Genomic DNA, 16,032 nt, shown 5'->3' on the forward strand with positions numbered 1-16,032 from the left:
TATTGTTTTCTTCCAAGCAAACAAGACCCGAGTTTGGGCTCCATATACCAATTGTAAAGTGGAAATGTGATTCTCATTCATTATTGATACTACATGACCCTTATATATATAGCCATATTACACATACAAGTGATAGTTTCCACACTTGCTTACACTCCAAGTAATCTCCTAATTATGACTAATCATTAGTCTAATAACAGTGAACTTCAAATAGGTTAACCAACACTGTAAAATGACTATTCTGATCATAATTCACCCAATTTTCGCAGAAAGCAGTTTGAGAAAAAACACAACTTGACGATGCCATATCAATGATAAACAAAATAATTCAAATCTTCTGATAAAAAAGAAAACAGTTGTATTTAAATATGATAAACAAAATAAACTGTAATGATAGAATGAGTTGAAACTTGGTGTCACCCACACCAAACCTTATTCGATGCCAGAGTTTAGAAGTCAAGTTTATCATCACTTTACATAGTTAACTATGACATCTTTGAAGGGGATTGATACCAGCCCCACTGCTCATCAGATATGTACCTAGTAACTTGCTTCACACTCAAGTAATTATCAAGTCCCCTGAATGGAAAACAACAATAAAAATTCAGACTCTAATTCTCAGGTTTCATATTTAATTTATTTTGTAGATTTTAGAAAACAAGGGTCATACCATTCTCCTAATTCTCGACCAAAACCACTACGTTTAATGCCTCCCCATGGAGCTCGAACGAAACCTGTTTGAGCACAATTGATCCATACAATTCCAGATTTAAGAACCTGCAGAAAACAAATATAAAGTTCAAACCATTCAGTTAGTAAAAGTCGAATAATTTTGTTGTTTTTTTTTTAAAATATATTGGATTAGTCTCACCTTAGATAAGCGCTCGCATCTTTCTAAATCATTTGACATCACAGCAGACCCCAAGCCATAGCTGTGAAATATCATGTTTGTGACTTTGATATCAATCCACAAGTCAAGATAAAAGTGGTTTAGAAATGAAATAATGATCAGTTCATCAACTCACTGGGTGTCATTGGCTAGGTCAATAGCTTCTTCCTCGGTGCTAAATGTTTTCACAGAGAGTACAGGTCCAAAAACCTCTTCTCTCCAAATTTGCATTGAAGTAGTCACATCTGTTATGATGGTTGGTTCAACAAAGTATCCCTTCTTTAAATTCTGCCATCGAATTTGAAGACGTATTATTTCTCGTGCAAAATGCAGAAAAACAGAACCGAACATGCTCAAGAGTATACTCATACCTCTGGTCGACGCCCACCAGTTAAAATTGTTGCACCCTCACTCTTAGCCGTTGAGATAAAATTCAATACTTTCTTATACTAAATCATATAACACAGATATTAGATATTGTATTGTCTTTTTTTTTTTTTTTTAATTCAAATAATTCTGAAATCAATTTTAATGTTTTTAAACTGCAAACCAGATAGAAAACTAAATCATGTTTACTACATAAAACTTTAAATCACCACACAATGCATTCAACTTTGATCATAATCACTAATATCTCACTACCGTATGTTTACATTTTGGACAATGGAGAAAGTTTGAACAAACACAAGACAAATACAGTAAGTCCATGTTAGCAGTTGCCAGTTGATTTTCCGGAGTACATATCAACTGCATGTTTTAAGCAAACTAAAAGTCATAGACTAAAACCCTCATTTTGCAAGTAGATATGTCTTCAATCGCGAATAATGTTATAAACTAAAGCAGTTGATTTCCCGGATTACGTATCAACCGCGAATAATGTCTTCAACCTAAAATTATGTCTAAAGCCAAAGAAGTGATAAACAGCAAAGAGCAAACATACCTGTGCTTCACTGACAATAGGGCCTAGCCTGCAACCTTCTTCCAAGGGGTCTGAAATTTTGATGTTTTTGGCCCATTTCACAAGTCTATTCACAAATTCTACAGCTATACTTTCCTGAAATCATAAAAGTGTTGATCAATTTTTTATCCAAAGCCAATGGAATCTCTATGAGGTTTTCTGACAAAACTCTACCACAATGTAAGGAAATCTAACACTCTCATTTATGCTGAAAAAATTAGAAAAGTGAGCTACAAATTCATATTCATGTGCATGAACATGTATTATTGATGGAATGGAGAATTGTAGCGTGTCTGTTAAACTTACATGCACAATAAGGCGAGATGTTGCACTGCATATCTGACCATTTGTATAGAAGCAGCCATAGATGGTCCATTCAGCAACTGTTTAATGATGGAAAACAGATCAATAAATCATCAACCGTATATGGGAAAATGTTTTCGATCATGCAATAGGTTTTGGATACCGAAAATTTACTCGACTATAATGTATAATGGGAAATGTGATTCCACAGTGCATGAAATTAAAATATGGTCTGTCTATAAAATGTGATGCCAAAATGCAAACGATAAGTGATTCCACAAACTATACATATTTGAGAAGGCACACCAACCCTTATCAAGGTCAACATCCTCAAAAACAAGTATTGGGCTCTTTCCACCGAGCTCTAGAAAAACAGGCTGCAAACAAGAAAACACAAATTCGATATTGTTGTGAATTCGGTCACTTGTTCAAAATCAACAAGACCACATGTGAAACAAATAACAATGGCAATAATCTTGTTTAAAAAGAATTTGTAGATATTCATGCTTAAAAATACCTTGATTAGTTGTGCTGCAGCTGTCATAATCTTGCTCCCAGTTGCAGAGCTACCGGTAAAGGAAATCTATCAAATAGCGGGCACAATGGTACAATATTTTAGCAAACTTAAAAGATGGAAATATATCAACACTTGCAACAATATCTAGCTCCTTATAGTTTTGATTCCACTAATGACTAAAATATTTTGAAGTTTCGAACCATATCTACATCAGGATGAGATGCCAAAGAAGCGCCAGCTTCATGGCCTAATCCAGTGACAATATTTAAGACACCGGGAGGAAGGCCAACTTCTCTGCATATTTCACCTAACTCCAAACAAGTCCTAAATTTGTAAACAAAAAGAAAACATGATAAATCAACTTAACAAATAATCAAGTTTGTAATAGTTGATGAAAACATACACAGATGCCAATTCAGACGGCTTCAAGATTGCAGCACAACCAGCAGCCAGAGCTGGAGCAATTTTCCTTGCCGCCATTGAGAGAGGATAGTTCCTAAAATATAAAAACAATTACTGAAAAGGAATTCATAAGCAAATAAGATGAAGAAAAAACAGATGTCATACCATGGAGTAATTAATGCAACAACACCAATAGGCTCCTTGAGAACATAGCTTTTGAAGGTATTCATAGGAAGAGATATAGGAGCTTTTTGCTTTGTATCCAATCCTTCAGCAAGTCCAGCATAGTACTCAAAACAACCAATAACACCGCCCTAGATAATCATCAAACCACAACAGGTCCCAAGTAAGCAAAAAATGCAACATGTTTTTTCAATGACAAATATTCAAATGCTACTAATTACCATGTCCCCTAGTGCTTCATCCAATGGTTTTCCACAATCAATTGATTCCAGTTTGCCTAGTTCATTCTTTTTCTCAGTTACCTGTGATAAAGGAAAAGAAAAAGGATAACTAGTCAGGTCTCAAGACAAGCACAACTAGATCAGTCAAAGAGTAAATTTAAGTAGTCATGTTAAGGAGTGAATCACCAATTTAGTCCTAAAATTGTAGGCATCCCATAATTTGGTCACATAAATAAACGAAATTCTAATATGATTTCAGAAATTTAAAATCATCGATCACATGAGTCTTTTGGTTAGTCAATATATAATCGCTGAAATTTTCTCGAAAGGGCTAATGTGGTTAAGGATTTTCAATATCATAGATTATTTTGGAATTTTATAAATTTCAAGACCTAGAATCCACCATATAATCAATATATTTTCAACTTTCTTACCAAAAAAATATTAGTTTATTTTTTGTAAAATATAACTTTCATTTTCTTTTTCTTACAATTTTTAGTGAAATAGGTCACATTTGTCTGGCTTTATTTCTATGTTCTCTCAAGACTTCATCTTCACATTATGTTGGGCAGGCCATGTCAAAAGGTAAAATAAAGTTAAATTATTTTTATATAAGTTATAAGTTGTTTTCATTAAGTATGTTGGAAGATTTACGATCTTCATAAGTTTTAGAAATAGTCTCATAAGTGATTATACTAGTAGATAAGTTCAAGTCAATTCAAACAAACCATAAATTGGTTTTACACTTAAAAATAGAATAAAGTTTATTAGTCCCTTCAATCCAGCAAGAAATTAGAACCTTTGCAGCAATTGCTCGAAGATAGCCAGCACGAACAGAACCAGAAGCAGTACACCAATCTCTACCTTTGTTTCTGGAAATGGCTCTTTTAGCAGCATCCACAGCAAGGTCAACATCTTCCTTAGTAGCAGCAGGTATATCCCCTGCATGTGTGTCAACCATTCACACAATGCCACAACATAGAAGTAGTTATTATCATATCATACTTTGATAAAAAAACAGAAACATTAAAAATGAGAGGGACTAAACAAAGTACCTATGATGTTTTCATTGGAGGGATTGATTATTGGAATCCTTTTGTTGAGTATAGGAGCTTTCCACTCTCCATCTATGAATAATTGTCTACTTGCTACTGCTATTGCCATATTTTCCTCTCTGTCACGCACTGTTAGCTTGTGTATATGTTTCTTCTCTTTTTCAAGGATTGGATCAACAATGGTCCATGCTATAATCATAATATTAAATAGATGATTTCTAATTTTCTATATGGCTCGGCACACAAAATATTGCACGACACGTGATTTTGTATGTTAATATAATGGGTGTTAGCTTATAATCATTTTTTTAAGGAAAATGCTCTTTGTTCCACAAAGTTGTTAACAACCGCATCACAACAGTGTAAAGTAAGCGCATCATAAATAATTAAATTTGTGTCCTATATCCATCCATCCATGTATTGCACTAAGGGAATGCTAACAAATGGCCCTAGAGTATTTGATAAGAAATTTAAAGTATAAATTTCTTTTTTGGATTTGTATATTCATCACATTCAATCATCAAAAAACAACGTTTTTTAAATGAAAGTTATCAATTGTTTCCATTTTTTTATCTTTAACATCAAAGAACACTTTTCTTACATGAAAGTTATCACTTGTTAACAAGACATATATCTAAGTTATTCGTGATACATTCGGGACAAATTGCTTCGCTCCAAATAGCACAACTATTTTTTTTTTAGGAAAACGCTACTGATGACACTCTATCATCTCTCTTTTTTTTAGTCATTTTTTATGTATTTTTAATATGAAACTCATTGTGATCTTGGGAGCTAAAAGACAAAAAGAACATAAAATTGGAAATCTCAAGAAGCACAAATCAGGCGCCGATTTCATACAAATCGGGCACCGATTTCAAGGCCATGACGACCATTTTGTTTCAACAATTTTAAGCCGCCAATTTTCACAAATTGGGCGCCGATTTCCCAGGAGTGGGGAACACATTTTTTTATTTATTGAGATTTCGGTGGCCGATTTTACACCTTTGATGGCCGATTTTACATGTGGCTATACAAGGAACACGAATTTTCTGAAGGTCAAAATTTTAGAGAGAAAAGGCATATTTTGGAGCTGAAGCACTAAAGATCTGGTGGGCGACCATCAAAACTCATAGTCAGTTATTCAATACATGTATGAATCTTTACTTTTGCATTAGTTATCTTGTACTTTAGCTATGAGTAACTAATCTCCTTGTAGTTGAGACTTAGTGAATCTGATGTAACTCTATGGAAACCTAATTTGTATGAACTCTCTTGAATATTAATGAAAGACTAGTTTAATTCATATTACCTTGTGTTTAATGTTGTTTTATGTTTATTATTGACTACTAGCACTAGCATCGTGAATGTGCAAATTGATCTTAAAACTTGAATGACCACTAGCCTTGGCTTTTGACTCTGATCTAGGTAATAGGTTTAACCTAAGTAATTAAGTTAGAGATAGAAAATTATTAGGCTATGACTCATGGATTAACGGACTGTTAAAACCTCCAAGAGTCTTGAATTCACTTAAGAGATTAAGGGATTGTCACTCGCGGAGAGAGTTCTAGGTCAAGAGATTGAGTAGAATTATCTTGTTAATTTGTCGTTAAATTATATGAACATTGATTGAATTGGGGTGCAAATTACCGTAGAAGAACATTAGAGGATTTGAAGATCTTAACCATATTTTTCTCATTAATTTCTAAAACCAACTTTTACCGTCTTTACACAGTTTATGTTACAAATACCAACTCGACTGCCTAGGGCAACCTAAAATTTAATACATCCTTTTTATAATGAAATTGCTAAGTAGAAGTTAACAACGGTCCTCGTTCCCAAAAAAAACAACGGTCCTCGTGGATACGATCTTTAATATTACTTCGATTATTTTGGTACACTTGCCTAAATCCTATCAGCTACTTTACTTACAGCGAAAAAGTTATAGCACCCATGATTTCAATGCAGCGGACAATCCAACGGCTGGAAATAATTCATGAAAAATTTGGGATGTCTTTTCTCCGGGACAAATAGCATAGCTCATTTTTGTAACATCAAGAGAAAGGTGACGCCGGTATCATCTTAGGCTTATGTTTTGCAAGCCTGCAACATATATACATTCACCTTTGACAATGGCAACTCACAAGTGATAGCCATGATTCGAGTTTTTAGGAGAGAGGAGAGATTATCTTTTTAAAATTTTATTGCTCTGTCAAATTTTTTTTTAAATTAATTTAAAATCTCAATATTATCTAGTAACAACATTTATTATTATTAGGTTATATTATCTTTGTAACAACTTTTATTATTATTAGGTTATATTATCTTGTAACAACTTTTATTATTAATAGGTTATATTATCCTTCTAATAACTTTTGTTATTGTTGTTATTAGGTTATCCATCACTCTTATTTGTTATTTCCCATAAAATCCACTCTTCCAATCCTACTGCTTCTTTGATGCCGCCAACCGTTACTTGAAACTTCCTCTAGCGTGAACCGTGAGTAATCCATTATTTTATCGTCTACGTTGTGTTATTATCGATTACATCGTTATTGTTTCATTACTTTATTCTTCTTATTTGTGTTATTTACCCGTATTTGAGGGGAGATGAGTGTATTTTCCCTTAAAAACTAAAAAGTCCCCCGTTCATTTATAAAGGGTAGGTTGTTTTCTTTTTTGATAAGAAAAAGGGTAGGTTCTTCAAAATCTAAACCAACAAACTCACGGAAAATATATAGTCCTTCCTTTCTCTTTCTCAATAACACAAATTAAATAGCATATATATCGATCTTTTCCCTGTTTTAGCTTCTTTCCTCCCATTACACCATAGCTCCAACTCAGCCGCACATGCATCACACTCACGCCCCCATCTTCATTAGTGATGAGTCCTTTCTATTATTTTGCCATGGTCCTCATAGCATCGGTTGTGTTGTATTTCCTCATCTTTTATTTTGACGGGCAGGCGCACGTCGTGGCTGGGCAGACGCACGTCGTCCACAACTTAGACAAGACGATTATAAACACCATCCTCGTTTCCATCTACACGGCTCAGTATGCACAAGAAGAATCTACGTGTGAATGTATCATTTGTTTAGATGAATTTGAAGACAATGATCGCCTTGGTACCCTCTCTATTTGTTATCACACATTTCATCTCGATTGTATTGAGGTTTGGCTTCGTAAAAACCCCAATTGTCCTCTGTGTCGCTCTAACTGTTCTCTCAATCTCTCTATGATTATAGATGTGACACAGAGGTCACTCTCCACTCCCCAGTAACTTAGAAAAGGTGTAAGGATTTAGTTATGTTATAAGTTATTAATGCTTCATAGGTAGTCTAGTTTCTCCTTAAAAAAAAAAGTAGTCTATTTATACTTTTTCATTTTTTTTTTTTTTGTATCTTTCAGTTCTGTTGAATTTTTTTATGTTTATATCAAATAGGATCAATTACAAATTTATTGGACAATATTTTGGGTTTACCCGACATCTCTTTCTATTATCGACATCTCCTACTATTAACAACTTCATGTTGGAACATTGGTGGGAAAATAAAGAGTGAACAACTTTTTCAGACCATTATAATACCTTTAAACAAATTTTTTTATAATATTATATTGTTGATGTTATTAAAAAAGATAAGAATTTTTAATATATTTGTTATATATTATTATTATTATTGTCATTAAAAAAGATAAATATGGTTTGTTGAATTTGTTACATTTGAAAATTACAAATATCTATATTTATATTTATAGTTTTAATATATATATATATATATATATATATATATATATATATATATATATATATATATATATATATATATATATATATAATAGTGTAATCTATACTATATATAAAGGAAAAGGAGAAAACTTAGGTACAATTCCTTATGTGCTTTTCGTATGGTTCTTAACTAAAAATACTTTTTTTTTTTGGAGAGAAATGATATTTGTACAACTATTTTTGTACAACTTTCTCTCTCATACTCACATTATCTTCTTATTCTCTCTCTTCCTTTTTCTCTCTCTATTGTTTTTTACCAATGAAAAGAGAGCACAACAAGATTGTCCCAAAAGTTGTAGCAAACAAGTTGTTCAAATATCATTACTCTTTTTTGGATATAACAAACTTTGAGAAAATTATGGATTTGAGAAAATCATGGTGAATTTAGTTAAAAACCATACGAAAAACACATAAGAAATTGTACCTAAGTTTTCTCCTAAAGGAAACTATCCCTTTCAGCACACTTTTGGGTTGGACTTTTCTTTCCAAAAATACCCTTGATTTTAAATTTTAATTTTAAATACAAATAACACATGTGACAAATATATAACAATAAATTTAATTTAAGGAGAAAACTTACACACAGTTCCTTATGAACTGTTCTTACTGTTAGCCAATTATAAAATAACACATGGATTACTAATCCATGTCACTAATCGTCCCCATTAACCATCTTTTACCTCCGTAACCACAGATCAAACTCACAAAAAACTAGCACAAAACAAAAACTCATGTTACTTTTTTATCAGCCGTTTTTATGTTGTACATATGTGTTTCCCTAAAAAAAAAATGTTGTAGTGTTGTTCCCCTCAATACTGCCGACAAAGATTGTCAAATATTTTCATACCCCTTAAACAAAAAACAGTATTTAGATATTATTTTATTAATATTATTATTTTATTTTATTAATATAAGTTATTTTCCTTTAGCCTTTGATCAATTGTAACAAACATAAGCAAAAAATAATGGTAAAAATTGGAATTTAAATCCTCTAAAAAAAATTAGTAACAAACAAGAGCAAAAAATAATGTTAAAGACTGGACTTTAAATCCTCTAAAAAAAAGACTAGTAACAAACGTGAGCAAAAAATATTTTTCAAGATTGGACTTTAAATCCTCTAAAAAAAGATTAGTAACAAACATGAGCAAAAAATAATGTTAAAGATTGAACTTTAAATCCTCTACAAAAAATATTAGTAACAAAAGTGAGCAAAAAATAATGTTAAAGATTGGACTTTAAATCCTCTAAAAAAGGATTAGTAACAAACTTAAGCAAATAATAACGTTAAAGATTGAACTTTAGATACTCTAAAAAAAGATTAGTAACAAACGTGAGCAAAAAATAATGTTGAAGATTGAACTTTAAATACTCTAAAAAAAGATTAGCGACAAACGTGAGCAAAAAATAATGTTAAAGATTGGACTTTAAATCTTAAAAAAAAAAAAAAAACATTAGTAACAAACGTGAGCCATAATTACACCTACAAATGATGATGTTCAAAAATTGAATGACATAATTATCAATCAGTTTCCAGGAGAAGAACATAATTTGTTGTTATTTGACGAGGTTGAAGGGATACTCATAACTTATATCAACAGGAACTCTTAAACTCAATTGCTCAAGGAAGTATCCCACCACATATTTTAAAGGTAAAAAAAGGTGCACCTTTGATGTTATTGCCAAACATAGATCCTAGATATGTCCTGTGTAATGGGACACGATTGTTATGTCGTGGTTTATTTAAGAATATGTTGGATGTGGAAATCATAACAGGAAGCAATGCATGAAAAAGAGCATTCTTGTCCAGAATTAAATTAAAAACAAATGCGAGTTCAGGACTTCCCTTTGTGCTTAGTAGAAAACAGTTTCCCGTTAGACTAAGTTTTGCTATTACCATAAATAAGTCACAAGGGCATACCATTCCTAATGTCGGAGTCTATCTTCCCCGACATGTTTTCAGCCATGATCAATTATATGTAGCTTTATCAAGAGGAGTTTCTCAAAGTTCAACAAAAGTTCTCATTAAAGGAGGGAAAATAGAAGGAGAAGATGGAGACTTTACAAAAAATTTGGTTTTTAAAGATATTCTTTTATTGCAATCATAACAATGTTTCTTTTACATAACATGTCATTTATACATTTATGTTATGATGTTACTAATTACTATTAGAATAAACAATAAAAGATCATTATTTTATCTTTATTTTATATATAGGCAAACTATAATATGTTGAGTTCATAAATAATCACATGCGTTAGCGCAGTAAAAAGAGCGGACATATGGGCATGTGAGTGCCCGTCTTTCTGCTAGTATAAAGAACGAAAAGATGGGCATGTGAGTGCCCGTCTTTTCGCCAGAGAGAATTGTGGAAATTCTACGATGCAATATCAACAGCAACTAATAGTGGTTTTTATTTTTGGTATTCGGAAAAGAAAAAAAATAGGCTTATTAGATCGTTTGGTCCCTTATTTAATTTCATGTTTTCATTTTGATCCCACAATTAATAAAAATGGTGTTTTAGTCCTTCACCTTTTCCTCTGTTTGTCAAATAGACGGTTAAGTTTAGCCCAAATGATGTTTATGGTGGACCAACCTTAAGAGTGGTCCACCATAGATCCTATTAATTATTTTAATTTTAACTTTTTGATTTTTTTTTAAAAAGAGAACCATTGGATTAGGCAAGTCTATTTTATCTTACGATGTACCACCAACACCTAATTTTTTTCCTTTTCTTCATCTTCTATATTTTCATCTTCATCAATCATATTCATATTCATAAGTTCATACAAACAAACCCAGAAAAATAATGGGTAAAAAAAACCCAGAAAAAAAAAATTATCATCATCAACACTCTAATCATCTTTTCTCTCTAAAAAAAAATAGTTGTGAACAACATCAACAACAACACAGTTTCAGCAATCACAGTTTCACAATCACAGTCTCAAGTTCACAATCACAGTTTTACAGTCACAGTTTCACAATCACAGTTTTAACAAAAATCCATTTTCCCTTTCAACATTCTCAGCATCTTCATCGCTGACAAGAGAAGACGAAAAAGTGTTTAAAGAGGGGGAAAACGTCGGCGTTACCGGAGTGTGAAGAGAAGATTCGACATCGGCGTTGCCTTCATCGTCGTCTCTCTTCCGTTTCTCAGTGGTTGCTCCTGCGTTTGGGTTTATGAAGAGAAGAGGTGTTTAGATATGTCGAAGAAATTGGGAGGGGAGAGTGGTGAAGGTGTCGGTTGTGGCTGTTGGATCGGTGTGGGATTGGGTTGTTAGGTGGGAATCGAGGCTGATTATTGGTGTTGCGGTGGTTGTGGTGATCTTGAATATCAGAGTCGTCAGTGTAAGGAGGATTAAGGTGGTGGTTGACGGCATGCTGACGGTGGTGATCGAAGTGGTGGTGGTGTTGTTTATGAGAAGAAGATTTGTCTGGGTTTATGAAGAAGGAATCATATCACGTTGGAGAAGAAAAGAAAGAAAGTTGGATTTTTAATTTGGCTTTAGGGGTATTCAAGGTATTTCACATTTTTAGCATTAGTTTATAAAGATCAAGAACAATAAAGTGAAGATCTAACAGTCCATTTTATGATAAATAGATCGAATGGTTAAAATTAACAAAATTAATAAGGTCTACGATGGACCACTTTTAAAATTGGTCCAACATAGACATTTGAAGTTAAGTTAACAGTAAGGATTTATTTGGCAAACAGAGGAAAAGGTGAGGGACTAAAACGCCATTTTTATTAATTGTGAGACCAAAATGAAAACATGAAATTAAAAAAGGGGGGACCAAACGATCTAATAAGCCAAAAAAATATTACTAATAATATATGTCTGTATCTTTTGGCCCATAACATGTCATTTTTCTCACTAACTAATTGAGTCGGTTCTACAAAACACTCGTTAGTCCCTACCTATCCATTTAACTGGACGGTTTTAAAAATCTTGTAATTCGATTTTTGACTTAAACGTATCCATGCTTGAGCCTTCCTCCTTCCAATCCTCAAGTCGGTTGTTGAGTCTATTTATCTATATCCAGGGGACTTTGAACAATTTTATTGAGTTATCAGAAATTCTTTCTCTTTTTTAGCTAGAGGAATTCTCCATTTCTTGTATGTCCCTTTAGTTCTTGTATGTCTCCACTTCATTCGAGTGGTCATATATATTATCATATTATTAAAGTTGTATTTCTAGATATTGATCATACATTATAGTTGGACTCAAAAATTGTTGTAATTGGGTTGTTTTATACCGCTAATGTAATGGTTGATAAAACATCTTAAAGGAAGCGACCCGCGACTCACTCACTCAGTAACAAATTTGATGGCTGAAAATTCTTTTTCATAATGAAATTTAGAATTCCAACATACCAACAATTCATGTGTTTTTTTTAATATTTTTTTCGTCAAGAAGTCTTAGGATGTATGTGGATAATTGAGGTTTCAACCAACCGAATTATGTTTATGGGACTAACTCAAATACTTGTCATAACCCCAAATAATATTCATTTAGCAACACACTCATAAAATATGTATAATTTAATTATTTAAAAAATATATTATTTAATTTTCTTTTCTTTTTTACATACTTTTTTTATTTATTATGTATGTGTGAGTTTTTAAATAAAGTTTGTTTAGGCTTGTGAGCAAGCAAGTGTAACTTCCTTAGGATCAGTACCAATACAAAATGTATACAACTATTTTAAAAATCACCAAGAAGAAACTGAAACTAAAATGTATAGCAACTTTTGTGGAAAAGGGTGCTAGTTGATAAGTATAGGTGTGTAGTGGTGGGAGATTAGGGTCGGTGGTAGGATAGGTGTTAGTTGGTAATGGTATGAATACTAGTTTTAGGAGGGATATTTGGGTCGGAAATTCATTGCTTTGCGATTCATTCCCTTGCCTCTTCTCTATTTCCAAGCAAAAAGAGGATGGTGTTTTTTCTGTTAGATCATCCTATTAGAGGAGGGGATTCTCCTTGATGGTGATTTGGGTAGGGTGGAGAAATGGGTGTTTGAGTACCTTTGGAAGAGTGTCACCTTTTTTGGACCCTTCTCCTTGATTGAATTCCAATGAGGGATAACTTTCCAATTCGGAATGTCTTACATCCGGGAAGTGAAATAAAATCAAACCAAGTTCAAAAAATGCCTTTTAGCATGCATGCTTAATTCTTCTACTAAATTTTAACGTTCAAACCTCAATTAAGATTATTACATTTTTTTATTCTTGTAGCTTTCTTCAACTGGATTTTTTTATTCTTAGGTTTTCTTTCACTGGATTTTTTTTTTTGAGGGAAGATTTTATTTTTTATTTTTGTAGGTTTTCTTCCACTCGATAATTATATTTGAGGTGTATTGAACATTAAATATATCACCTCTCTAAAACGATATTTGAATATTGGTTCACTATATTATTGAAGTTTACTAAACTTTTCGTTAGTTATTAAATTTTATATGAATTCTTTTTAACCGATAGATAATTTGATCATATCAATTTGGAGATTTGATGACAATATTTCTATACAAAAACTTGCTGATTATTAGTTTTGTATATTTTAAATATAATTATTTATTTGAAAAAAATATAGAACACCAAATCTAACAAAATCAAATTTTCTATATTAAATGTAGTAATAAATTTATATTCATATTTATTTTTTATAAGTCTGCCAGAATCAAATTGTTTGTATAAAATAAAATAAAAAATTGTTCTTCACAGAATATCTAAAGAAAGTGTGACATATATAATTGATCAAATCAAATTTTGTATTTGATCGGATCTCGTTGAGTATTTATTAACAGCTCAAATCTTTTATAAGATTGAATCCAAAAATCTTACAGTCCCCGTTCCTATAAAAAAAAAAGGGTTGGTTCTTTTCTTTTTTGACACAAATTATAGTCTCCTTTCTCTCTCAGTAACACAAACTACGTTGCACACATAATGCGATCCTTTCCCTATTCTTCTTCCCCTCCCATGACAACCACAGCTCCAACTCAGCCGCACATGCATCACTATCACCATCACCATCACTCCCTATTTTCTTCACACTTCTTCCCCATCATAATATTGGTTCTGCTGTTTCTCGTACTACTTATCCACTGGATTCTAACTAGCCTTCAAACAATGCTGATAAGGCACGAAGATACGAATACCTCACGTCACTATTCTAACGACCAATTGCAAACACATGTCGTCCACAACTTAGACGAGTTGGTCAGAAACACCATCCCCTTCTCTGTCTACACTGCTAAGTATGCAAACGAAGAATCTCTACGTGATTGTGTTATTTGCTTGGATGAGTTTGAAGACAATAATGACATTGGTACACTCCCTCTTTGTTCCCACAGCTTCCATCTCGAATGCATTGAAGCTTGGCTTCGTAAAAAACCTAATTGTCCTCTATGTCGCTCCAGTTGTCATCTCAATCACTCTATAATTATAGATGTGCCGGAGAGATCACTCCTCACTCCCCGGTAACTTTGGAAAAGGTTTATAGTTTAGTTGTGTAGTAGTTCAGTTTATGCTTTTTCATGTATTTTCTGTTTTTTGTTCTACTGAATTTTGTATGTTTTAAATCAAATAGGATACCAATTTATTTGGGCACTTTATGTTATCAACTTCATGAATGTTTTTATGTATATTTCTCTATTTGCATGCACCTTAGGAATGGTACTGGTATTATCTATTTGCAATTTCTAACATAGCATTAGTACTAGTACAAGAAATTTCGTTCATAAATTGTATGACATTGAAGTACACATTAATTACCCCAAAAAGATAACAAAACATAGCTTACAATGAAGCGACATGCTTGAGAGCCAGATGAGAATAATGCAATCAAATGTCCATATTACCGATTACCATATACTTTTGTTTTCTATTGTTGAAATTTGTTGTAGATATATATGATATGGCTTAATTATATATATTGGTACAAATAACGACGTAGCATGAAGAAGCTATAAGATGAACCGGAGTAAAAGAACGCATAATTGAGAGTATATATGAAAACAATATGGAAAAGTTAGGTGAAATTCTATGGGAACTTCTACGGTACACCTCACAAATTGAGGTGTATCGGTACTCTTGATTCATAAATTTATAAATTAACAATCATTTATATTAAATAAAGAGCTATTTGTCAATATTTAAATTTTAGGAAATATCATGTCATAAAAAAAAAAAAAAAAAAAACATCATTTCATTGTTTATAAGAATCATATTAAATTTTTAACATTTTTTCATAAAAAATAATCAATAATCTTTGTCACGAGTAGTAAAAATTTAGAAAAATTAAATTTTATTTCATTGACACTTTTGGAAAATAAGATTTAATTATTATAATTGTTAATGATAAAAAATAGTTCTTTTTCTTAAAAAAAAAAAAAAAAACAACTCATTTAATTATTAATTTAAAAATTTAGTGTACCGGTACACTTAAATTGTTGGATGTACCGTAGAATTTGCCAAATTCTATAGCAAATATCTTCATTATCTGCGGCATACAAGCCTAGAATATAAGGAAAATGTATCCCCAGTTTAAAGGACTAATGAATTTTATTCTATTTTCTTAAATTGTAAGAATATAATTGAATAACCAATTTAGTATTTGAAATTGTAGCTTAGACAATTTGGTCTTGAAATTAGTAACATTCCAAAATAAGCCATGAAATTCAAAACCCTAGAACACATTAGTCAATTCAAGACAATTTCAATAA

The 16,032-nt window shown here is 32.0% G+C and overlaps 1 protein-coding gene across 1 annotated transcript; it reads right to left on the reverse strand.

Moving 5' to 3' along the window:
- Positions 1-312: 312 nt before the first annotated feature.
- On the reverse strand, positions 313-4,669 carry LOC25489568 (betaine aldehyde dehydrogenase 1, chloroplastic). The gene is made up of 15 exons (XM_013605592.3): positions 4,529-4,669; positions 4,273-4,415; positions 3,474-3,554; positions 3,235-3,383; positions 3,071-3,163; positions 2,868-2,991; positions 2,668-2,733; positions 2,461-2,527; positions 2,154-2,230; positions 1,830-1,943; positions 1,261-1,338; positions 1,026-1,177; positions 872-932; positions 671-777; positions 313-579 (listed from the first exon to the last, which is right to left on the reverse strand). The coding sequence occupies exons 1-15, from the start codon at positions 4,635-4,637 to the stop codon at positions 486-488; spliced, it is 1,515 nt and encodes a 504-aa protein (XP_013461046.2). The 5' UTR covers positions 4,638-4,669; the 3' UTR covers positions 313-485.
- Positions 4,670-16,032: the final 11,363 nt, after the last annotated feature.

The sequence above is a fragment of the Medicago truncatula genome, chromosome 3 (assembly GCF_003473485.1).
Source record: "Medicago truncatula cultivar Jemalong A17 chromosome 3, MtrunA17r5.0-ANR, whole genome shotgun sequence".
Classification (NCBI taxonomy): domain Eukaryota; kingdom Viridiplantae; phylum Streptophyta; class Magnoliopsida; order Fabales; family Fabaceae; genus Medicago; species Medicago truncatula.